The 27,339-nt window shown below is 43.0% G+C and overlaps 1 protein-coding gene across 1 annotated transcript in view; it reads left to right on the forward strand.

Moving 5' to 3' along the window:
* Positions 1-27,339, forward strand: part of nbas (NBAS subunit of NRZ tethering complex) — a gene marked incomplete at both ends in the record, with an annotated part of 156,630 nt that overhangs the window by 109,158 nt on the left and 20,133 nt on the right. Inside the window, 2 exon segments of the mRNA XM_080857545.1 lie at positions 6,470-6,559; positions 7,018-7,213. Of these exon segments, the coding sequence (XP_080713671.1) occupies positions 6,470-6,559; positions 7,018-7,213 (286 nt within the window).

Genomic DNA, 27,339 nt, shown 5'->3' on the forward strand with positions numbered 1-27,339 from the left:
GTTAGAAATGTGTCCCTAAGGGCCGTACACCAGCACACTGCTTTCTGAGGGCCGTACACCAGCACACTGGGGTGAGAGTAACGGGATCGGTGAAGGGAGAGAGAGACAGGGGATCGGTGGAGGGAGAGAGAGAGAGAGACAGGTGATCGGTGGAGAGAGAGAGAGAGAGGCAGGGGATCGGTGTAGGGAGAGAGAGAGACTTCTAGCCAACTTCTAGCATAGGTCAACCTCACAGTTGATTGTTCATCTACAGCTTGTTGCATTATTTCATGCATGAATATTATAAAAAAGACATAATCTCTAAGTATTTACAATGTAGACTTGACTGACACATCTTTTAAATCAAGTAAGTAGTCAGGTGTTTTAGGGGGTTGTGTGTGTGAGGGAAGGGGGGCGCTTCAGGGGCCTATAGATCATCACTTTATATGGTACCTGGAAAATCAGGAAGTAGCATGGAATTTTTTTTCAAGGCAAGCGTGGGAACCCTGAACATCCACATAGACACAGACACACAGACTTTATGGAACCGTGAAACACACACATTAATCTCACGTACACACACACAAACACACACTTTCACCAATCTCATAAAAACTCCCTGCGCAAACTTTGAACCACCTACACAAACACACACACACACACACACACACAAACACACACACACACACACACACACACACACACACACACACACAAGCCAAAACCCAAAACCCCAGACACTTGTATCGAAAGAGCTTATACACAAGACTCTTAGACCTACATCAAACACACACATACACAGCCCCATTAAAACACACTCAACCACACACACAGTCCCAGATGAATATAGCTCACACACAATGCACACACACACACACACACTCACACTCTCGAACACGTCTACACTACCGGTCACGGTTACCTAGTGGTGCAGTGCTGTCGTTTCTCACACATCTGGGTGGTGCTATCACGTGGCCCCTGAGTGCACACAAGAGCTCTCACCATGGTACATTTAATAAATATCAGCACACACACACACGCGCACACACACACACACACACAGACTTTATTAGCCCCCATCAGCACACACAATCCATTAAGAGGCAATGCTTAGGTGCGCCAGGCTTAACACTATGTCAATCCCCGTTGGCTACTATTTATGGTTATTCACGCGCCACTGTTGTTCTCTTGTGCTTGTACTCAGTGTTAATCTCTGTAAACATGGAAGTAGTCAAATAGATTGACAGATTGAGAGCGAGAGAGAGAGCGAGACAGACATAGAGGGAGAGATAGAGAGACAGACAGAGGGCGAGACAGACCGGCAGAGAGAGAAAGAGAGAGACACAGATAGACACAGAGAGAGATTTATAGAGCGATGTAGAGGGAAAGAGAGAGAGCTGCTGGGAGAAAGCTCGACACTGAGAGTGTGTGTGCATTTGAAAGTGTGTGTGTCTGTGAGGTGGGGAGAGAGGTGGGAATGTGTGAGAGTGGCAGCACCACAGGACCTTGCTTTTGTTTTCTTTCATTAAGTGGTGATAGACAATCAATCAGTCTCCCACTGCGCCCCACCACCTGCTAACAGCTCCCAGCCTGGCCGCAGACACACACTCTCAGCCAATCAGATTTACACAGAAGACTGTTCACACACACTCTCAGCAAATCAGATTTACACAGAAGACGGCTCACACACACACACTGGCATTCAATCAGGCTAATGCAGAAGCCTGCAAATACAGAGTGTACGTCATGTTATGTTCTGTTATACTATGTTATACTATGTTATGATAGGTTCTTTAGGTGGTGCCTTGTCTGAAGAATGTCAGTGCCCTGTCTGACCCTGTGTCATTTTGTGCATCTGACAAATATAAGACTTGTTACTTGTAACTTGTAACATCAGCCCTTAGATTCAGATGGAGCACTTCATAAACACACCATCAGCCAATCAGATTCAGATGGAGCGCTGCTCACACACAGGATACACCAATCAGATTCAGATGGAGCGCTGCTTACACACTGCATCAGCCAATCAACTTTCGAGAACACTGCTCAGATATGGCAGCAGCCAGTCAGCTCACTATAATGTCATCTAGCATATTGAACCGAGGGTGCAGGTCCTACAGACTACCCTGTTTCTACCTGAAAGTGCATCAACCGCATTTATTATGTTACCAATTAATTATCTGAACTTGCATCCTCACATAATGTCTTATGGAATGGAATGGACCCCTTGGTGCAGTTGACCAGAGTTTTGTCCTTTTGAACAGGTTGCATGCTCTGTTTGAATACTATTTTGGACACTAGCGTGCAAAAGAGTGCAGAGATATGAGGTTGAGCTGCGGTAGCTGCAGAATAGTAGCTCCTGAAGAACAAGCAGCATCAGCCAGAGCTTCCCGTCCCAAGGAAGATTCAGATGCGCATTTCGGGGAATCAGTGTGTGTGTGTGTGTGTGTGTGTGTGTGTGTGTGTGTGTGTGTGTGTGTGTGTGTGTGTGTGTGTGTGTGGATTCTAGGGTTTTTTTTTTTCTTTGTGTGTGTTTGTGTTTGTGTGGGTGTGCCTGTGTGCATCCATATGTGTGTGGGTTTGTGTCAGGACTGTGTGTGTGTGTGTGTGTGTATAGATTTCAGGGGAATTCCCCCCAAACCCACCTACCCCCCACATTCTGTCAGCTTGAAGAATGGCCTCTCCAGTCCTGATGCTGCAGGCAGAAAGTCTTGCAGGGAGGGAACAAAGAGAGAGAGAGAGAGAGAGAGAGTGCTGCAGAGAAGGAGAGAAGGAGTAGATATATAGGGCAAGTCATTTGGTCAAAAAACTATTACTAGATATTCTAAATCCACAGTTAATTATCTTTAAAATAAGGGGTCATTTGTTGAGTTTTGTGCAGCCAATTCCAATAAATCAGCAAAAATGCATCATCAGCTTTACAGACAAGTTTAGAGAAAACAAGTTGGAAACTTTGTGATATGTAAGTTGATTAATGCATTTATTAATTTAAAAATAGCAACCAGATATTTCTTGTCATTCAGTCATGATGAAGCTTTGCACAAAATCGATGACACCCACATCAATTACGTATCAAAATAACATCATAACATTTTTGTCTGTTGCGCCGATGAGTAACTGCAAGTCAAGGAATGAAGTTGTACTTTATATAGGTATTGAATGTCTAGTATAAAGCATTCCACATTGACCAGAAATCCTTTGGCAGAATGAATTGCTGCCTTGTCTTCACCTCAGCCCCTTGCAGTGGCTTCTCCATCAGGGTAATTTTGCTCCATATACATGATGAATGTACTAGTGGAATATTAGCCTGGATTCCAGACCGAACTTAGCCCCGCCCACAACATTTGAGGTCTGGATGTTCAGTCTGGCACTGCTCCGTTGGGGAAGAATTATCAGAAGGTAGGATTCTGCCGGACCAATCAAATTGTCAGGGCGGGCTTTATACGATGATGGACAGATGATCAACCGTAACCTAATCAACTACGTCACCAACGCTTGGGTTGAATTAGTTTTCAATAAACATGGTTGTTACTAGAAAGCGACAATTTGGAAGTTTGCTTTAGAAGACATTGACAGCACATTAATTTTGGAAGAATAACAGAGAAACGCGATCAAGGCATTTGTCGATCGATAAGATGTTTTTGCCGTCCTTCCTACGGGATCCGGTAAAAGTTTAATGTATCAGCTGGCCCCGTCGTGATACTAAGTTGCTCTGATTGATTCTAGGTATATCCAATTGAGCGAAGAGGCATTTTTTCCCTGGTTCGGTTGGAAACATGCCCCATAATCACAGCCCCATGGAGCAGTATCAGACTCATATTCTGACTAGAATTATGAGTATGACATCGCCAGGCTAGTGGACTATGCTAACTATCAAAAAAAGACCAATAAGCCTTTTATTTTTTGACCAATGTATTAATGCCTGTGTTACAAATATTGCTTTTCTCATTGTACACCACTTAGTATTCTTGAACTGTGAACTGTCTTTGGTCAATCAAAGAGCTTGATTTCTACCATCTGATAAAAATGATCCTATCCCCGGGAAGACTTTTCCACTCAGCTCTTACCTGACAATGATATGAGCAAATTTGTAAGCCTCTAAAAAGCTTTCCCATTGGCCGAAATCTTTAAATTGTCAAGAATTTCTGAGTGAATATCCCTGAGGATCTCTCAAACGGGTAACATGACCATAACATGATCAGACCCAGGCAGACTTTTGCTTTGACCAAACAGGTGTCTGCAAATGACCAGTCATTTTTGTTTACAATTTGCAGTTGCTGGATGGAGCTGTCGCACAGGTTCATAGGTAATGGGCAGCATTGAAGCAACATTGATGCTTCCTTCAAAAATGACCGTTACGGGGGAAGTTTGAAGTCATCTTACTAGAGAGGAAAAGAGAGTACAATCGTTTCAAATGGCCCTTGATGCTTCGCTGTCCTGTTAGACACCCTGCTGAGACAGAATTTCAGCCTGTTTCAAACGGACCCAGAGAGAGAGATAGAGAGAGAGAAGAAATGAAGAAGCAGAAGAAGAAGAACAAACGAGAGAGAGCCAGAGATTGTGAGATAAAAAAAGAAATAGAGAGAGGGATAGAAAAAGGGTTTTGAAGCATCATATGGATTAAGGAAGGCCATTATTTAGGCTTAGGCCAACTATACCAACCATACCATGGATAAAGAGTATACCAAGGCAACAATGGACTAAACAATGAGAGAACAGGATACACATTTGTTGAGAGGTGGCATGTGGAATGCATTTAGAGAACTTAAGAACCTCTGGACCTCAGAACCCTCTAGAGAAACTCATCTCTGCGTGATAATTCATAATCGCCATGGTAACACAGTAAGTCCCATTCTCGCATTTCAATTTACCTATCGCTAAGCCCCGCCTTTCGAACGCAGACGGGCCAATGAAAGTTTAGTAACGGCTGCACTCGGACATCTTGAGTTTACAACTCCATAGAATAGCATTAGAGACCGTGAATCTTCGGTTGTTTTATGGGGTTTGTTGTAATCTAAGTTGAACAAAAATGGTCAAACGATGTGCATGGGGTATATAAAACACTGATACGAGGTATCATGAGAGGATTGGCAATGGGGTATATTTGATCTCATTTCCTAAACGAAAACAAGACCGGGCCAAATATCTCCGGTGGATTAAGCTGTGTGGCAGACCACACAGTGAACTCTACGTTCATTAGCTTTCTGCCATACTCTTGTTAGGTTGGAATTTTCCTTTGCTAAAGCAATCAATAAAAAGCATACTCATTATTCACATTATTGTCATTGACAGTACATGCTTACTTTCACCACTGATGTTATGCTAGGCTTAGGCAAGTTATCTCTGGTTAAAACTAGCTAACGTAAACGTTCGCTATTCACTAGCTGCGCTGGCGTAGCTTTGTCAGTTATGGGACAGTTTGTTAAAAACAGCAGTTCTATTAAACAATTGATATGCACAAGTACACATAGGTTTAATAATGGATTAACATGACAACGTGAACGTTACACATGCAAGCCGGTAATAAACACTGTTACAATAACAAGCTAGACAGTAAGGACCATATGGTTAGGACACTGTCCTGCCAGGGGCAGGTAAATGCCAGTTAATAAACGTAGGTCTACATCTCAGTGCCTCTCCAGATTAGTTAAATTAACTGAAAGTGAATTAATTGTATCTTTCCCATGCAGTGCATGAACAATGCTGGTATTGGATGTATTTATCTGCAATCGCGATGACCGTTAGATGAGGCTTCTCCCTCTTGCATTGAGCTCTGTACATTCTCGCCTCAAATTTAAGCTTGTTATCCACCATATCTAGTTTTAAATTGTATACATATCCCTCAATAATTAATAATTAAGTCCCTTTTGAAGGCTTCCAGACGAAATCAGGTCCTTTTGTCTCCAAAAGTTGTCTAGAGCCTATTGGGATATAGTTTTGACACTGATAACTTGTCCAAGTAACTAAGGGAGGGCGGGGGTTAGCGATAGGTCAATTGGAACATTCTCTGGGTAGTAATCAATTCCCAAGTGTCCGAACTGAGAGAACATCCTAACAACAGCCGTCTCTGATACCCTAACATTGTCAAATCAGTCACGCGAAAAGTGAACACCAGCTCACAAAACCCATCCTTAGCATCCACACAAATGCATTAGGTTTACTTAAAATGCTTCTAATAATACACGCTCTCTCACACACACACACACACACACACACACACATTTGCACACAGTGGCAAGCCCCCAGACACATATTAGCATAGTGGAGTGTGAAATCCTTCCCCACAGCATGAGGCACAAACTCACACACAAACTCACACACTGTAATACAGATTTATGTGTGCTGTGATAAGCCTGTTTAGTTTAGAACCCTCTAGTGTATCCTTGAGACAGACTGTAACATGTTTTGGTGCTTGTGTGTGTGTGTGTGTGTGTGTGTGTGTGTGTGTGTGTGTGTGTGTGTGTGTGTGTGTGTGTCCTTGTATTTGCAGTGGAGATGAAGAGGTGCTTAAACACTACCCAGACCCACTGAAGGTTCTAGAAGGCATTGTCTCGGCTGTGCATGCCCATGTTGAGAATGGGTAGGTGCATTCTCTCTTGCTCACACACACACACCACTCAATCTTGTTTGTAGCCATCTTTTGAAAAAAACATTTGTACACAGACTTCTCTTCACACACACACACACACACACACACACACACACACACACACACACACACACACACACATAAACGCAAAGACACTTCTCTATTCATCTATCTTTTTTGAAACTCCCTGGTGAATAGAAGACAAATGTTTATAATTCATCTGAGAAGCTAGGACATTGAGGCCAACGCATATTTATATTTTATTATACCCAGTTATCAAAGATCACATACATCTCTCACTCTCCTTTTTACTCTCTCTCTCTCTCTCTTTCCCCCTCTCCCCCTCCCTCCCTTCATCCCTGACCATCTCCCCATCTCTCTCCCCCCCACCCCCATTTCTCTCTAATTCTCTCCCTCTCTCTTTTCTTCCTTCTCTCTGGCTGTCTCAGCGGAGGACTGGTGACTTCGGACAATGTGTTGGCATGGTTACGGCCGTTCTGCGGTGATGATGGGCGTCCTGTGCGTCCGCGGATTGAGGTGCTGAAAGTTCTGGAGCATTCCTTCAGTCTGAGTGAGGAGGACATCCGATTGCTGGTTTTCTTCAGAAGCCAAGCTGTGCTCAAGGCCGGCTGGCCCGATAGAGAGGTACACACACACACACATACACACACGCACACAAACGCAAACACATGGTACCCACGACACAAGTACACATGCACACATACAAACACATGCTGACATATTCAAAGACCTACACTAATACACACACACACACCACAGAGACAGACACAAATCAACAGTCTTAGTATTAAGAGTCAGCATTAATCCTCTGTCCGAGAAATTGATTTGACAAGCCTGTCTATGACTGCCTGCCTTCAGTGTACCCATACACACACATGGGTGCACACACACACACAAACACACACACAAACACACACACAAACACACACACAAACAGACGCACAGACGCACAGACGCACAGACGCACAGACGCACAGACGCACAGACGCACAGACGCACAGACGCACACACGCACACACGCACACACGCACACACGCACAGACGCACAGACGCACAGACGCACAGACGCACACACGCACACACGCACAGATGCACACACGCACACACGCACACACGCACACACACACACACACACACACACACACACACACACACACACACACACACACACACACACACACACAAAGCAATACACATACAGTAACTGGGATGCTTACCCGTGAATCCTTATCCAGACTCCCTTTTCATAGATAGACTTGACTTTCCTGTTTGTAGGATTGCATCCAGCTTGTGTAGCATCTGTTCAGTCCACTCATATGGCTGTGTGTGTGTGAGTGTGTGTGTGTGTGTGTGTGTGTGTGTGTGTGTGTGTGTGTGTGTGTGTGTGTGTGTGTGTGTGTGTGTGTGTGTGTGTGTGTGTGTGTGTGTGTGTGAGAAATAGAGAGAGAGAGAGAATCATATTTTGTGTTGGGATTAGTACTCTGCTCTCCAGGGAGCTATTTGTATGTGCAGACGTGTGTGTCAAGTCAACAAATAAGTTGTACCAAAGTGTTAATCGATTCGAGGTTCATCACTTTACAGTACAAATATATAGGGCCTAGAAAACAATGAACGTTAAAGAAAGATACATGAGCCAACGATGAAACAAATATATTTATATACTGTATTTATATCGAAGTAAAAAGAAAACGGTTAAGACAAGTAAAAGTAAACATAAGCAAGAAAAATCTGTGGTAAAGTGATAAAAAGAGAATGGATAAAATAGTTTAAAAACTTAAATATAGGGTAATGGAACAGGATCAAATCACCAAAACAATTAAAACCGCAACAAACGGGACAACAAATTGAAAAGAGTGAACTTGGCCAAAAGAGCACAGAGTTGACCCCAGACTGACTAAAAGCACAAATAAAAGCCTGACCTCAGAGTAAACGTGTGGAAGCTAAAATAATGCCGTCATGTTGGACCAATGACAGTAAAAACGTGTCCCCCCTTTGATTTAGCCTTCAGACCAGTGAGACGAGTCTTGAGTCTAAATGCGTGGCTTATCCCTGAGTAATTAGGGTTGGGTACCGAGAACCAGTTCCAATATAGCACCGGTTCCAATACAACCGTTACCTACCCGGACGAAATGCAACGCAGATTTCGCGGCTTCCTTTCGGTGCCTGAGCCGATTGAAATTAATAACAGCAACAAATCATGCAGCTAAATTAACAAAACTTACGTCAAATGTTGTCTTATAAACATGAATTATTTCAGGCTGCAACATGAAACACGGAGGCTGGTTCCCAACTCCCAACGTAAACTTTGGCCTGTGTCGCTCACGCTCATTGGTGATTACATAGCAACAGTCTTATGATAGCGAGGAGCAGGCAGCATTTCACAAAGCAAGCACAAACAGAGCTAGGCTAACCATACATTTAACAGAGAAAATGCCAAAAGGTAAACAGTCAAAATTGTGGCTGTATTTCGCACAAAAAGATTCAAACAACGCGACGTGCAGCAAATGCAAGCTAAAAATGTGTGTAAAGGGGAGAGAGAAGGCAAGAGCCAAAGGCAAATCAGCAACCGCACAGACTGAAGCCTACACAGAGTTGCCAGGAAAACTGAACCTAGTCTCTTAAAGGGGCAGTACAAATTCACTCAACCAGTGGGTTCAAATAACAACATTAAGTATAAACAAGATAGAAAAGATAGGTATAAACAAATCAGAAAAGGGTGAAATTTCAGTAAATAAATGCAAACAAAAAAAAAGTGTTTTGTATTTATTTATATTTATAGTATACCTTAAACAATTAATATATTGTTCAATTTGAAGAATTTGTTTTGCCTCCTTTAATGTCGTCAATCGTGGTTTTGTGCTTGAAAAAAAAAGTATCGGTTCTGGCACCGTTTAGGCACTGGTATTGTTTTAAAAGTATCGGTTAAGCACCGGTATCGTTTTAAAAGTATCGGTTAAGCACCGGTATCGGAAAAAACCCAAACGATACCCTTCCCTATGTGTAATGTGGCCACACCTATTTGTCTTAGTTAAAAGTCAAGCTGCCGCATGTTGGACCACTTGAAGTGATGAAATGATGCGTGGCTTATCCCTGAGTGAAGTGCATTGCCGAAAGTCCGTTTTAGGAAGTCCCAGGGAATTGTTCTCAGCGGGTAAAAAGAAGCACAACCAAATGTATCTTCTTGTCAGATTTGAAGTCTGAGTTAAATAACACACTAAGGGCCTGATTTACTAACAGGATTGCGCCCATTTTCTGGCGTAAAATAGCGGTCGTAACGAAAAACGGTATTTACTAAGCTGGCGCAGCGCATATTAACGCTTTGAGGGTGTGTACCTGCAAACAGGTGGGATGGTTCGGAAACGTGGGTGGTAACGTAGGCGTGTAGCGCTATTTAATGGGAGGAGTGCGCCTAATGATGAACTGCGTGGTATTTACTAAACTGCCCGGCGAGCGCACATCTCTGATTTGCAGGCTAATTCTCCGCCTCATAAAAGCACGTCTTAACCAACCGCATTTCCACTGAGTCTGAAAACGTTGATATGGCAGCAGCAAGGCAAAGACATAGACAGAGACAGCGAACAGAAATATTTGTTTCAACTCGTATAATTCATATATTCATATATATGAAATTAAACTTTCCGAACGTAATTGGAGAAATTGATCGCACCCACATGCAAACAGTCCCACCTTCAATCCGCGAACACGTTTACCGAAACAGAAAGCACACATATTCAATGAATGTCCAGGTCATATGTGATGCCAACATGACCATTACTTACGTGGAAGTGGTCTGTCCATGACAGTTTTATCTTTCGGAATAGTGCCATTTATCCATGATTGAGCAACGGTGATTTTGGAGAGGCCTGTCTACTTGGTAAATGTATTTGTTTCAGTGGGGATATATTGTAGTGAACCCATGTCCCTTGTAGAACGTATTAATCTCGCCATGTACACATATATATTGTTATAATAGACAGTTTATGCATTAATGCCACCAATAGCATATTATTTATAATCGTGTTCTTTTAAACATCTCGCTGTAGATGATGGCGGGCAAAACAACAATATAACCCATTGAATCAGGTTCAGTGATTGAGCGAACGTGAACCAATATATCTATGTCGCTATCTATTCGCTATCTATTCGCTGAACCTTAGTTTTTTCTTCCTCGAATCTCCACGGTGGCAGTAACTTGCTGGCAAGTTCTCCAGTCTTTTAACGGTGCGCTAAATAATGATTGTCCAGCGCGTATCTGGCTTGATAAATATCACGGAAAATGCGGGGAATCACCGTGCGTTAATGTGCGCCTGGCAAAGATGCGTTCGCAAATCAATCTTAGTAAATCAGGCTCTTTAAAGGGCGGAGTAAGCACATTTTGCCCAGCGCAGATCTGGCTTGATAAATACCAAGTAAAATGCGCAAAAACACCGTGCGTTAATTTGCGAACGCAGATTAAGAAGCGCTCGCATATTAGTAAATCAGGCCCTAAGATTCTTTACTACATTACTCTGTGTGGGTGTGGGTGCGTGTGCCGGGCATGTGTATTTGCGTTTGACTGTGTATACTTCTGTGCGTGTACATGTGCACATGCACGTGTGTTTGCGTGTGACTATGTATACTTCTGTGTGTGTGTGTGTGTGTGTGTGCGTGCGCATGTGTGCGCGTGTGTATGTGCCCTCAAGGGAATTGCATGTTTGTTTGGTTGTCTGGCCTTTTCATGTTCCTAGCCCGTATCTGTGCCGCCTCTGTGTGCAACATACAGAGAGAACTGGAGCGAGAAACACCATTCCTAGAGGACTCTTTCTTTCTTTAAGTCTCTCTCTCTCTCGCTCTCTCTCTCCCTCACCCATCTCTGTTCCACTCGTGCTGTTCCTTTTTTTAACTTGTATATAGAAAATGTATATCAGTGGGGAATAGAAATGTCCAGTTTTTGTTCTGAAGAGAAAGGGAGAGAGGGAGGGAGGGAGGGAGGGAGGGAGGGAGAGAGGGAGAGAGGGAGAGAGAGAGAGAGAGAGAGAGAGAGAGGTTACAGTGCAAAAGAAGAGAGGTAGGAAGGAAACTTTCATGATAAGAAGAGTAACCTTTAATGTATCACTGTTCAGTCTCTTAATCCGTGGCAAGTTCTGAGATGGTTGTGTGTGTCTGTCTTTCTGTGTGTGTGTGTGTGTGTGTGTGTGTGTGTGTGTGTGTGTGTGTGAGTGTGCGTCTGCTTATGCGTGTGTGTTTGTGTATATGTGTATGCATGCAGGCGTGTGTGTGTGACGTGTTTAAATATTAACCATAGGCCACTTAGATGGAGACATAACCCAGACAGCTGCTCCCTTGAGTCTCAACGGATGGATAGACTTATAGATGGATGGAGAGAGACGTTAAGAGTGTGTGTAATTTAGGAAGGCCGGGACTTCAGGGCGCGTGTGTGCGTGTGTGTCTCGCATTCTGAGCAGATATCCCTGTTCCTTTGGGGATCAAATCTCAGACAGTCTGACAGTGGAGGACGTGTGTCTGGGTCCGTTTTTAATGCCAGAGCTTTTGTCTTAATTTGCATCTGTGATTTTTCCACAGCTCAACACGTGTCTCAGCAAGTTCTTTCAACTTGAATACAGCTCAAACTCTCACATCGCTGCAGGCATGCTTCATAGCCAAAAGCAGTCTTGTAATCGTCATTATTAAGCATTAGAACTACTTATTTATTGGCATTGAACATTAGAAGTACTTATTGATTGTCATTGAGCATTAGAAGTACTTATTGATTGTATTCTCTGTGGCTTTTGTTGCATTGGAAATACATTCTAAATGATCATAGAACAACTGTAGTCCTTTAAAAAAGGGAACAAAGGTGTCGTTTTAATATTCATTTCTCCTCTCTCAATGTGATGTTTTCATCTTCCTCACTTATCTCCTCCTCTTCCTCCCCCTCTGCTTATAAAATAATTATGAAATCAAAGGCCTGCATCCATAATGGTGTACAGCCATTGATTTTTAGCACTTCATTGCCTTAATACGGGCTTTGATTGGTTAATTAACGGATAATGCTTAAACTGCAATCAGTAAGTTGACAAACTGTTTCATTTGTTTTGTTGTTTTTTTCCCTGGGGTTCTGTACTATTTGGTGTGAGTGTGAGTAAGTGAGAGAGAAAGTGCGATAGTGTGTGTTCATATTATTTCAGCTATGACTGTTATAATGATTGGGGAGAGAACGCCTAGTTTGGCAGGGTGTTATGTGAGTGTTTAATTTGCTGTATATGCCAACTGTGACACACTCATTTGGGTAACAAACAGGAGACACAAGGACACACACACAAACACACCATTTCCCTTACAGTCAGCCCTGTGTTATTTTGGCACCAGGAGCTCGAGTGTTACCAAGGTAACCGTCGCCCCTCTTGCCAGACTAATCGTGAAAGTTGGAGATTTCTGTTTGGTTGCCCTGTGGGTATATGTATATAGTCTGTGTGTGTGTGTGTGTGTGTGTGTGTGTGTGTGTGTGTGTGTGTGTGTGTGTGTGTGTGTGTGTGTGTGTGCGCATTATGCTTGTTGACACTTATCTAATTCACATTCATGTGTGTGTATATGTGTGTTTTTGTGTATATGTGTGTATTTGTGAGTCGCGTGTGTTAGGTGTGTGTGTTCTCTTCTGATAATGCGCTGTACGTGTGAAATGGCATTGAGCTCCTGGGCTCTGACCCATTCCCTATTCAAATAAAAGTCAATCCACATGTTCAATTATTAACTCATTAAGAATTTAATAGAAGTCAATCACCATGTTCAATAAATAACTAATTTAGATCTTTAAGTGATACCACCATGCATAATGGCCCCTTAGGTAAAGATGGTTTTCACATATTTTCTGTGTGTGTGTTTTTGTGTGTGTGTGTGTGTGAGAGCAATAGAGGGGGGCGGGGTGGGACTGTATGTGTATTAAGAACTCCCATGTATGCATGTTCGTGTCCCCCCATACTTAACTGACTGCATTATGTTTGTCGCTATCATGTGTGTACATGTTTGTATGAGTGTGCTTATGTGTGTCTGTGTCGTGTGTGTAAATGTTTTTAAAAGTGTGTTTATCTGTGTGTCTGTCATGTGTGTGTACATGTTTGTATGAGTGTGTTTATGTGTGTCTGTGTCATGTGTGTACATTGTGTGTATGAGTGTGTTTATGTGTGTCTGTGTCGTGTGGTCATGTATGTATAAGTGTGCTTTTCTTTGTGTCGGTGTCGTGTGTACGTGTTTGTATGAGTGTGTTTTTGTGTCTCTGTACACGGCCATGTATGAATGGTCACTTTTAAATCTAAAGTGTGTAGATCAGTGTGTGTGTGTGTTCACCACAACTTGAGTTTTCGTTTTGCCGACGACCACACAAGTGTGCCACACACACACACACACTCACACACACACACATACACACACATCAGTCAGCCAGTGTTAACCTTCAGCCTTAACTGACATGAACTCTTCTTCACTTTATGTGGCTTCACTCTAGTCAGCCTCACCTGGTTGTTTCACGTCTCAGTTCTTGTGTTTGATGTGTTTGATGTGTTTGACTTTGTGTGTGTGTGTGTGTGTGTGTGTGTGTGTGTGTGTGTGTGTGTGTGTGTGTGTGTTTCAGTAGATTACATTGATTGAGAGCATAGCTGGTGTGTGTCGTTGACATTTCTGTCTCACTGCTTGTTCATGCCTAATTGGCTCTACTCCCCCTTCCAGATGGTTGGGTGAGGCATTTGGCAGTGTATGTGCGCTTGTGTCTATGTGTGTGTACGTGAGTGTGCGCGCGTGTGTGTGTGTGTGTGTGTGTCTGTGTCTGCATGAGTGTGTATGTGTGTGTGTGCGTGTGTGTATGTATTTGTCTGTTTGTGTGTCTGTGCATGTCTGTGTAATGTGTGTATGCGCTGTGTTATGTATGTGTGTGACAGATCAGGATAATGCTGATGAGGGTTATGATCGCTCACTTTGTACATGCTCTGTAGACACTCACTCAGCCTGGACAAGGTCAAACATCAAGAATGCAGAGAGAGAAGAAGCAACAACAAAAAAGCTCTGGCATACTGAGTGTTCTCTTTCTCTCCTTCTCTCTCTCTCCCTCTCTCTCTCTCTCTCTCTCTCTCTCTCTCTCCATCTCTCTCTCCATCTCTCTCTCTCTCTGTCTCTCTATCCCTCTCTGTCTCTCTCTCCCTCTCTCTCTCTCTAAACTATTGTTTAATGTGCATGTTGAATGTCTAATATTCAACATTCGCGTGTGTGCGGACATAAATCTGCATGCGGATGTCTTTATGTGTGTTAAAAGTGTAGTGTGTGTGTGTGTGTGTGTGTGTGTGTGTGTGTGTGTGTGTGTGTGTGTGTGTGTGTGTGTGTGTGTGTGTGTGTGTGTGTGTGTGTGTGTGTTTCTATGTGATTTGTCATGGCCCACTCCGTGGTTCAAATGTCACGTCTGTCAAAGGGACAGGGTCTTTATAGGTCCGATAGACAGATGACGCCTTCAGCCCACCTTCACTCTTTTATCTGCCTGTGCCCTTATTCTTTCATTCACTCTTGATTTACATTAATGTGAAACATCCAGGTGGCTCTACTGTCTGTCTGTCTGTCTGTCTGTCTGTCTGTCTTTCTGTCTTTTGTGTGTGTGTGTGTGTGTGTGTGTGTGTGTGTGTGTGTGTGTGTGTGTGTGTGTGTGTGTGTGATGGAGAGAGGGAGAGAGGGGGAGAGGGAGAGAATGAATATGTGTGTCAGGATTTTTTTCTTGTCGGCCAGGTGTCCAGAAAGAATGTATTTTCCTATCTTCCTTGCACCTATTTAAGTATAGGTGCTTTGGAGAGACATAATGACTACTGTCGCTCTACGGCCAAGTCGAGGCAGAAATACTTGTGCACATTCGTCTTCACATTACCTGTTCTTTTGTACCTTCCTCCTACTCGTTCCCTCTAATGCTCAAACACTGTCAAATGAAAGATTATAAAATCTCTGCCTGCCATTCTGCTCTCGCGCTTCGAATAAATGGAATGTATAAATGGAACGCGGAGTGATTACTAGAGGTGTTCCAGGATAAACGCACTCATGGAATGCCTCTTGTCCAATCAGAAAGGAATAAATCGGTCGACTGTTGTGTGAAATAAAATGGTAACAATAAGATATAGTTTCGTTATTATTGAATTTTCTTTGGTTAAATGTCCAGTTTAAGGATGTGTGTTAACTTAAGGGTGTGTGTGTGTGTGTGTGTGTGTGTGTGTGTGTGTGTGTGTGTCTCTCTGTGTGAGAGTGTAGGAGTAGGGGAGCTTTGATATCCACAGGGGGTGGTGTGTGCAGTGTGAGTTTGTTGGCAAAATATACGTGTGTGTGTGTGTGTGTGTCAGAGTGTCTAAGTGTGTGATATGGCTGTTCTTGGAGTAATTGCTTGAAGTAGTATCTTACTACACGTGTAACGAAAAACTGATTTTAAAGAGAAAACCCAGTCTAAGAGTCTGAAAGATGGCAGCATAGGTGTCAAATCTCCAAACCGGTAGATGTCTGGTAACACATGATAAGGCCTCCCACATCACATAACGATACAGGCCATGGGAAAAACAGCCGTTTCCCTCAAAAGAGCATTTGAACTTCACCGATAAATAACTTCAGGTTGTGTGTGCAGATGTGCCTGTATATGTGTGTCTGTGTGTGTGTTCAGGTGTGTGTTTGCGCACATGCACATGCATGAATTTGTGTGCTATAATTGCCTAGTCTGGTAGCTGTGAATCTTTTGTTTTTTGTTGATGAATAACTTATCAAGAAAAACACAATAAATAACGTATATGAAATATTATTAATTTTCATGAATGCAGCATGTTATACTTAAATTCCTATGGAAGACATCCATTTATTTTGATAGCTAACTAATAGGGCCAGAGATGCTGTCAGGTTTTCGTATTCATTTTATTTTTAATTTTACTTTCTGCAAACTGACATTGCATTGAGCAGCAGCTCAAGAGAAAAAAAAAATGTCAAACCTAGGAGAGAGAGAGGGAGGGAGAGATGCTCACATCTGTAACGTGTAACCTTGCTTACTGGCTCTGTTTTAGGTCCTGCTTCTTCATTTGTACTTTAGGCTCTGATACAAGATCCAGGGTGTGTCTGTCTCTGTGTGCTTGTGTGAGAGATGGTTTACTTTGTGAGACAGAGGGAGAAAGCGACAAGTACTTTATCAGATGCACTTTTCATACACACACACACACACACACACACACACACACACACACACACAGAAATAAGTGGTTGCTTTTAGGGCCCACTGGAGTAAAGAGATGTTCGGCTCAAGGCAGAGCTGAAGTGCTGAGCTTGTATGAAGATGAAGAGGTTTTTGTGTATATGTTCTGATGTTTGGAGGACAAGACTTGTGTGTGTGTGGGGGGGGGGGGGGGGGGGTGTTTGTGTGTGTGTGTTGGGGGGGAGGTGTTTTTGTGAGTGTTTGTGTGTGTGTGGGGGGGGGGGGGAGGTGTCTGTGTGAGTGTGTGTGTGTGTGTGAGTGTGTGTGTTTGTGGGGGGGTGGTCTGTGTGTGAGTGTGTGTGTCTGCATCTGAAAATGCAATGAGAGGCTTTTAAGCAGCCCTGCTTGTCATATCAACTCTATTATGACACATCTTTCTATCTCTTTCATACACACACACACACACACACACACACACACAGTCCCATACTGTCTCTCCATGTCATTATTTTCACTGTTCCTCTCCTCTTCTTCTCCACTCCTCTCCTCACTTCATCCTCTATCATTCTTTCACTTTTTTCTTCATGCATCTCTTGATCCTTTCTGCTTCTCCTCTCTTCTCTCCTCTCCTCCCCTATCAACCTCTCCCCTCTCTCTCCTCTCTACTCCCCTCTCTCTCTCCTTCACCTAGCTCTCTGTCCTCCCTCGCTTCACTCCGCTCCATCTTTCCAATTCAATTCAATGTTCTTTTTTTGGCATTTGCATTGCCAAAGCAGTTATACAACAGATTAGAAATACAAAGAGCAAGAAGTGTGTGTGTGAGAACTAAACATTGATATTATAGAAAAAAGACAATATATATACAGTTGTATGCAAAAGTTTAGGCACCCCTGATAATCTTTATTACTTTCATTTATGAATAATTGGGCGTTTGGATCAGGAACTTCTTTGTCACATATATAATACTACATGGACACAGTGATATTTTAGAAGTGAAATAAGGTTAATTAGATAAACAGAGAATATTCCAAATGTATAATAACAGAATTAGACAGGTGCATAAATTTGGGCACCCCAACAGAAAAATCACAATAATATTTACGAGAGCCTCCTTTTGCCAAAATAACAGCCTCTAGATGCTTCTTATAGCCTCTGATGAGTGTCTGGATTCTGGATGAAGGTATTTTGGACCATTCTTTCTTACAATACAGCTCCAGCTCTGTAAGGTTTGATGGGTGCCTAGCGTGGACAGCCTGCTTCAAGACATCCCATGTATTTTCAATTATATTCAAGTCTGTGGACTGGGATGGCCATTCTAGAACATTGTAGTTGTCCCTCTGCATAAATGGCTTAGTGGATTTGGAGCAATATTTCATGTTATTGTCCTGCTGGAACACCCAACTCCGCCGTAACTTCAGCTTTGTTACAGATTCTTGAACATTATTGTCAAGAATTTGCTAGTACTGAGTTGAATCCATGCGACCATCAACTTTAAATAGATTTCCAGTTCCTGTTCTAGCCACACAGTCCCACAGCATGATGGACCCCCCACCTAATTTTACTGTGGGCAGCAAGTGTTTTTCTAGGAATGCTGTATTAATTTGCCTCCATGCGTAACGCCTCTTGTTGTGACCAAATATCTCCATCTTTGTTCCAAAATGAGCCTGGCTTGTTCAAATGTAGTTTGGCAAACCTCAAGCGAGCTTGTTTGTGGCGTGTGTGCGGAAAAGGCTTCTTCTGCATCACTCTCCCATACAGCTGTTTTCTGTGCAATGTGCGCTGAATGGTTGAGCAATGCACAGTGACACCATCTGCAGCAAGATGACCTTGCAGATCTTTGGAGGTGATCTGAGGGTTATTCTTGACCATTCTGACCATTATTCGCCTTTGCCTCTTTGTTATTTTTCTTGGCCTGCCACTTCTAGCCTTAGCAAGAACTGTGCCTGTTGCCTTCCACTTCATAATAAAATTCATCACAGTGAAAACTGATAGCTGAAACCTCCAGGATAACTTTTTGTAGCCTTCCCCTAAACAAAACTGCTGAACAATCTTTGTTTTCAGATCATTTGATAGCTGTTTTGATGCCGCAATGTTGCCACTGTTCAGAGGAGAATCAAAGAGAAGCACAACTTGCAATTGGCTACCTTAAATACCTTTTTTAATGGTTGGATGCAACTTTCTATGGAATTGAAGGCTTGACGAGCTAACCAGACTAATTCTGTGTTGCATTTTATCAGCATTGAGTAGGTACAGGTATTCAAATCAACACAATTATCAGGGTGCCCAAACTTTTGCACAGCCTATTTTTCACATTTGATTTAATTTCACACCAATAAATACTGCTACTCTAAATATCTTTGTCTGGAAAACACCCTAGCACTCAGTGATAACTACAAAATAAATATTTGACCACTGTGATTTTTTTTGGTGAAGACAGAGTAAATTATCATGCAGCATTAGAGGGGTGCCTAAACTTTTGCATACGACTGTATATATACATTGTGTATGTATACATGAGGAAATATGTTAAACACATTTAGGTTAAACTAGTCCCTCAGGTCATAATACAATGGAATATATTCTGCTGCCAAAGCAGCTGAAGGTCCCTCTCTTATTTTTCTCAAGGACTTAAAAAGTTCTGGTGGTTGTTTTTTTTCAATTGACAGATAAGGGTTTTTCTCATTTCTGTGTATTTCTCAATAAGAGAATAAGAGACTGCTCCTCTGCCCCAACCCTCCCTCTCTGCCAGGGGCCACATGTGCTGTCCTCTCGTGGCAGCCATGTTTTTCCATGTCTACCTGTTTCCACTGCGAGGATGTGCTCTCTGAGCCTGTGCTGGGGATCTCAGACAGAGAGGAGATGCTCTGCCTATGTGTCCTCTCTCTCCAGGGTCAGTTAGAAATTAACTCTACTTGGACTGGTGGTTTGGTTTTTCCAAAGTCCCTTATAGTCTTCTTTTGCTTGTTTGAATATTTTATTGACACTAATTGGTGGTTTGGAAGCAGTACTGGTAAATGTGTTGTGTTTTTTTTAGTTTAGTTTTATTGGTGTTTTAGTTCCTTGTATTCGTTGGTGAGTTTCAGTACCAGCTGGTTTAGAGGACTTTTTTCTGGGTTCAGTTTACGGGTTTTTAATGCCCTCAACTGGAGAGTGTTTTTGGAACTAGACATCAGATGCATCCACAATTTAAGGGTTAGTTTTTTAATATATATAGCTAATGGATGCTGCACTCTCATTCTATCTCTTTATTACCTCTCTTATCTTATCTTCTTTTTCTCCTCTTCCCTTCTTTATTTTCTTTTCTTCAGTTCCCTCCCTCTCACCAGACATCCTCTCCTCTTTTCAATATATCTTTTCGCTCTGCTCTTCTCTATTTTCTAGAGTTTTCTCATTCTATTTGTATTTTCCCTTCCCTCTCTCCTTTCCCGTTTAGTGTATGCCTTCTCTACCTTTCCTCTTCCCTTTTCTTTCCTCTCTTCTGTCATTTTCACTCTCCTCTCCAAGCATCCCTCACTCCACTTCCTCTCTTCTGATCCTATTTTCTCCTGATTTCTCCATCTTGTTTATGTAGTTTGATGCTGAGTCATAGTGAAAATGGAAGCTGGGTGCCTGCTGGAAGATTGTGTGTGTGTGTGTGTGCGTGTGTGTGTGTGCGCGCCTGTATGTGTGGGAAAGCCTTCCTGCCTATGTGTGTGTGTGTGTGTGTGTGTGTGTCTGGCTTGTGTCTGTGGGGGTCTGGCTTGTGTGTGTGTGTGTGTGTGTTGCACTGATGAAAACTTTAACAGAATTCTAACACCTCTGCAGCATGTTTAGCCATAGGATGTTGTCCTCCATTAAAAAAAAGAGTGTGTTCACCTAACATGGCTATTAATTATTCACTGATTATTAATCAATTACTGATCAATTATTCATCCCCAACTTCCTGCTCCTACTGTGCTTTCTGATGGGAAAACCTTTAAAAGCTAACTTCTTAACATCACGTCTCAACTCTGTGTGTGTGTGTGCGTGTATAAATATATGCTGTGCCCACTCGTATAACATGACTCATTCATACACACACATACACTGCACTACGGCTTAACTGTTGTATTGATCATTTAAGCTGAAAGTCCACATGGATGCTTCAAACACTCTGTCTCTCTGATTTGCTGACAGTTAGAACCTCCCTACTGCATGCTTCGCGCAATTGGTTCCTGCAGTGTCAGAGGAGGTGATTGGCAGCTCAGTCTGGTTGGAAAATCACAGAGAGTTTTCCGGTGCTGCTGCCTTACTGAATGTGTGCCCAGAGACACAAACACACACACACACACACACACACCCACACACACACACACACACACACACACACACAGAGGCTTATATTCATACTGAGATGCATACATACACATGTGAGGCAATAAACACAGGTGCATCAGCATTCATGTACACCACTAACATAAAGTCTCCCCCAGACACACACACACACACACACACACACACACTCTCTGTCTCTCTCAGTGGGTTTTTAATATTTGATGAGCTGCAGGTGATTGGTATTCCAGCAGTTGTAAGTCAGAGTGGCAGCAGAGTAGGCAGAGGGGGCTTTTCTCCTGGCACAGTGTGTGTGTGTGTGTGTGTGTGTGTGTGTGTGTGTGTGTGTGTGCGTGCAGCTCGCAGGAGGCAGCAGACATTTTAACTGCATGTGGCATCCACACACACACTTACACACACACCACAGCTGCAGAGAGCAGACGCAGGAGAGGTTTTAGCCATTTTTTTTTTTCATTTTACTTTTCTTGAAGGTCAGTTAAGTCTCTCTCTTTCTCTCTCCCGCCCCCCCCCCCCCCCCCCCCCCCCCCCCCCACACCACCTCTCTCACTGACACACACACACAACCACCAACACATACACACACACACACATAAGAATATATAGCTTTGAGGAGGATGGGGGGGGGGGGGTAAACACACTGTGCCTTCAGCTTGGTTCCATGCTTTTTTTCCATGCGATTATCTCAGTCAGGTAGTTGAGATCAGGGACCATGAAGAGAAACTGACTGAGTGATGTGGTAACAAACATCACTTATTTTCAAGGTGTTCTGACTCACTCACACACACACACACACACACACACACACACACACACACATTTTCATCTTTCGCAGCTTTCCAATTTTCTCTCTCAGCTTGATAATTTTGTGTGCCATAGATGTGTGTGTGTGTGTGTGTGTGTGTGTGTGTGTGTGTGTGTGTGTGTGTGTGTGTGTTTGTGTGTGTGTTTAGGAATGTGTATTAAAAGAGTGGAAATAAAAACACTGTTATTTCTTTCTTGGCATAGTTTGTTTGTGAGTGGGTATGCCAGTACAGTTGGCTAGTTTTGTTTCTTAACTTCCTGGCTGAACATATCTCATCTGTGCAGACTCACTCATTCCCAAACACAACATATACACACACACACACACACACACACACACACACACACACACGTCTCATCTGTGATGTCACACTCGCTCAGAGGTTCAGATAGTAGACATGGTTAGAGCAGACTGGCAGACAGACAAACAGGTGTTTGTGTTTGTGTTTGTTCTCTTACCTACACCCCCCATTTCTCTCACACACACATACACACACACACATGAGGTTCACATTCATTTACACTTCCCCCTCTTCTATAATCTTTATCTCTCTTTTCGCCCTCCTCGTCTGACACACCCCCACAATCTCATGAATATACAGCAGACACTCTCCCCCACCTACCCTCATGCATAATTAATCAGCGATGAGGAAGTGACTGGTCTCTACACAAATGGCTTTAATATTAAAATATTAACTTTGGTCTGTCCGTCTGTCTGTGTGTGTGTGTGTGTGTGTGTGTGTGTGTGTGTGTGTGTGTGTGTGTGTGTGTGTGTGTGTGTGTGTGTGTGTCTTTGTGTGTCAAGACTGGCTTACAGCAATACCCTTGTGGCCTCTTAACACACTCAAACACACCTTCTATTATGAAGGATTTGTTGAGTACACATATGTACACACCCATACACACACACTCATACAGACACACATTTCTGCTACATGCCTGCACATGGTAATTCACTAGTGTGTATCTTGAAATAGACTGAAAAATCTCAAATGCAATTGCAGTTGAATTGCATTGTGTGTATGTGTGTGTGTGTGTGTGTGTGTGTGTGTGTGTGTGTGTGTGTGTGTGTGTGTGTGTGTGTGTGTGTGTGTGTGTGTGTGTGTGTGTGTGTGTGTGTGTGTGTGTGTGTGTGTGTGTGTGTGTGTGTGTGTGTGTGTGTGTGTGTGTGTGTGCACGCATGTCCATGCTTGTACCAACAGATAGTAGGAGGAGAAGCTGTACCTCACACAACAGACATATACCCACACACTTATGTGTAAATGTAATTACACTGATTTGTGCAATTACACACACACACACACACACACACACTGGGGATGTGGTGCAGATAGGAATCAGTGCTATGAATATTAATGATCTTTATCTGAGCTGAGTAGACAGACCAGACACGACATTTCTATCTCTCCACCTCCCTCTCCATCTCTCTAAATCTCTCAATCTCTCCACCTCTCTCTTTATCTCTATACTTCTCTTTCAATCTCTTCACCCCTCTCTATCTCTCCACCTCTCTCTATCTCACTTCTTTTCTCTCTCCATGTCCTCTCTTAGGCATTTTCTATCTATATCTCTATCTCTCTCTCTATCTCTCTCCCTCTCTCATCGTCTCCATTATTTATTTCAGTCTCTCTCTTCCACTGTCCTCTATCCTCTGTTCTCCTTTGCCACTGTCATTCAAAATCATTGACCCATCTTGAGGACAGCACAAACACACACACACACACACACACACACACACACACACACACACACACACACACATACACACCAGACACACACACACACACACATACACACCAGTGAGCATTTCTGATTTCTAGGCAGTCACACGAAATATGTGAGTCCTGCCCCCCAACTCGCTGTCCACAAGGTGTGCTCCAGTTGTTTGTTTGTTTGTTTATTTATATATTTATCTATCAATCACCTGAGGCTCATCGCCAGGCACCAAAAGAGCTGCTTTGTCAGCTGCTCTGAACGTCCACATGTGGACATGCATGCCTGTCATACAGTGCCGCTTGAAAGTATGTGAACCCCTTGAGCAGTTAAGAGTTTTATGTTGTTTTAGCATCATTTTTCAATTTTTTCATCACCAATTTTCCATAAATTAAATGCCAGGTTTATGTGTATTGTTTGAGTAGCCAAAAAACTACATGAAACATGGAATTAGTGTATTAACAAAAGTCAGTGAACCCCCAGCTGCATTGACTTTACCAATGCAGCTGGGGGTTCACTTACTTTTGCACAAACACTAATTCCATGTTTCATGTAGTTTTTTGGCTACTCACACAATTCTCTCTAAACAAGTACATGAAATTGATAAACATCAACCTGACATTTCATCTATGGAAAACTGGTGATGAAAAAATTGAAAAATCATGGTAAAACAACAGAAAGCTCTTATCTGCTCAAGGGGTTCAAATACTTTCAAGCGACACTGTATGCTCTACTCTCCGCTATATTTCTCTCTTTCTCTCTCTCTCTCTATCTATATCTGTCTATATATCTCTCTCTCTCTCTCTCTCTCTCACTCTCTCCATCCCTCTCTCCAGTAGGGTGGTGTTGATATAGTCACCAGTCATCATAGTAGACATGTTTGCTTCCAAATGCCCTCTAACTGTCACCCTCTCTTTGGCTAGAAGATCGATGTGTTTGAGAGAGAGAGAGAGCTGTGCTTGAGATTTGGTGTGTGCGTGCGCGTTCGTGTGGGTGTGTGCGTTTGCGCATGCATGTGCGTCAAATGGCTGCATCTGTCAGTCTAAGTGTGTGATATTTGTGTGCCCGTGTGTGAATTTTTGTACTGGGGGGGTCGTGTGTGTGTGTGTTTAACTGTGTGCTGTCAGGAAGAGGTGTGTTTGAGGTATGTCTAGTGTATACATCTAAGTGTGCTCTGAGTATTAATGTAGTATTGTGTGCGTGCGCGTGTGCGTGTGCGTGTGTGTGCGTACATTCTAGCGTGCGTGTCTGGTGGTGTTAGATTTGACAGGCTGACCCATGTTTGAACCCCTGTCACAATGCTGCATCCTCTCTCTGGGGTCCTCGGCGGTCCTTCTCTGATCTGTCAGGCACGGTTGCCCCTGGCAGTGCCTGATTCCTCTCTGATGGTTGCTGTGGGAGATGGCCAGTCACTCAATATTTAGTAGCTCTTCTCAACTTCTCAGTTAAACATCAACCAGTCATGTCCTGCAGAGTACATGTTTGTTTGTTTGTTTGTTTGTTTGTGCGTGTGTGTGTGTGTGTGTGTGTGTGTGTGTGTGTGTGTGTCAGTATTCGATTATATCTATTTGATTGGATTGATTGATTTATGTATTTGAGTAGCTTTATTTTCTGTGTATGAGTGTGTGTGTGTGTGTGTGTGTGTTTGCATGCAGGGTTTTGGCATGCGTGCACACACACACACACACACACACATACACACACAACTCTCAATACTCACAGATATTGCAGAGAAGGATACCTTCCTTTCCAAAACTAACTGCAAAGCTATCTGCACATTTGTTTGTGTGTTTATTTTTGGAAGTGTGTGTGGGGGGGGGGGGGGGGGGGAGTGTGTGTGTGTGTGTGTGTGTATATATATGTGTGTGTGTGTGTATATGTATGTGTAAGTGCATGCATGCGTGTAATTGCTGGCTTGTCCATAATGACTCAGATTCCAGCGCTTTCCCCGGCTCCATATCACCTGCGTCAGCAAAAACTGGCCTGAGAGAAAAAATGAATGAGATGAGCTAAGACTCCATCCCATTGTCTCCACCGTCATCGTGTGTGTGTGTGTGTGTTTGCGTGTGTGTTAGTGTGTGTCCACTCCACTTTCCTCCATCATCATGGCGCCCTAATGATGATCCAGATGCCAGCACACCCCACAGTCACGTATGGTTGAACCCCTCAGCTCTCTTGCTCAAATGTATGTGCGCATGTGTGTCTGTGTGTGTGTGTGTGTGCTTGCGTGTGGGTTTGTGTGTGTGTGTGTGTGTGTGTGTGTCTGTGTGTTTGGGTTTGTGTGCGTGTACGTGTGCGCGTGTGCGTGTGCGTGTGTGTGTGTGTGTAGGAAACAAAGTGTGTGTTGGAGTGGGAGAGCTTTTCAATTTGCAGTCCTCCATATGCCTCCTGAATAAACACTTTTTCACTCTGTCTCTCTCTATCACTCACACACACACACACACACACACACACACACACACACACACACACACAGGCATAGCTGACATCCTCCTGTCTGACTGTGAAAAATCTCTTGTCCAACCCAGCTGACATTTGATGTATGACACATCCACCGAACATTTCTCATTCCATCTCTCACTCGCACACTCTCACTAACCCACACACTCTCTCACACACACACACACACACACACACACACACACACACACACACACACACACCTCTTTCTGTCTGTCTGTAGTCTCAGAGTGAATAGAGCTGTCTTTGCTCATATTCCTCCCCATGACTGTACTCTTATGATAGACTCACACACACATACATGTGAGATACGTACACACACACACACACACACACAGAGACATTGTCCTTTGTTACCAGATTTTGCTATGATGTAGGCCTTTTTGTTTGTATGTGTGTGTTTGTGCCATAGAATGTGTATATTTCTTTTGTAATTGTCATTTGTTGTCAGAAGTGTGTGTGTGTCATAAATCGACAGTAAAGAACCCACTAGCTTGTGTGATGCGGTGTAATTGGCTTAGCTTTAAGTGTGATAATTGACAGCTGAATTAATAACAACCCGTGCACCTGTGTGTGTATTCTGTGAAATGTGCTAAGTAGATGACCATTATGAGCTTGATAGCAGTGGAGAACAAGGTGTCCAACTAATTGATTTTCCCATCAAAGAGGGTGATAGAGAAAGGAGAGGCAGACAGAGAAAAAGGGGAGGGAGGGAGGGTTGGAAGGGGAGTTAGTCCATTCTAATCCTATCTTGTTCATTTGTCAGAAAATTATAAATGTTATGCCATTTCCTTTCATTTTGATTGCCTCTATTCAGCCTCAGGAGAGTGTGTGTGTGCCTGTGACTGCGCATGTGTGTGTGTGTGTGTGTCTGTGACTGCGCGTGTGTGTGTGTGTTTGCCTCTGTCTGTGCGTCTGTGTGTGTGTATGTCTGTGTGTGTGTTTGTGTATGTGTGTGCAGCTGTGTTTGCTCATGGCAATCACTGTTTTATTATTATATGCTCAATCTCAGAGCTTCACAATCAAATGCCTTTCTTCTGTCATCTCTACCAGTGTCATTTGTTTTTTTGCTTCCTCTCTCCCAGGTTACATGAAACATTTCTGTCTGTCTGTCTCTGTCTGTCTGTCTGTCTGTCTGTCTGTCTGTCTGTCTGTCTGTCTGTCTTTCTATCTATCCCTCTCTCTCTTTCTTTCTTTCTTCGCTCACTCTCTTATCTCTCTCTCCTCTCAAAAGTTGCTACATTAACCTGACTAGTATATATTATATAGTGTTGCCAAATGTGTTGTGATCGTATAC

The sequence above is a fragment of the Sprattus sprattus genome (genome assembly GCF_963457725.1).
Source record: "Sprattus sprattus genome assembly, chromosome: 2".
In the NCBI taxonomy this organism is placed as follows: Eukaryota; Metazoa; Chordata; class Actinopteri; order Clupeiformes; family Clupeidae; genus Sprattus; species Sprattus sprattus.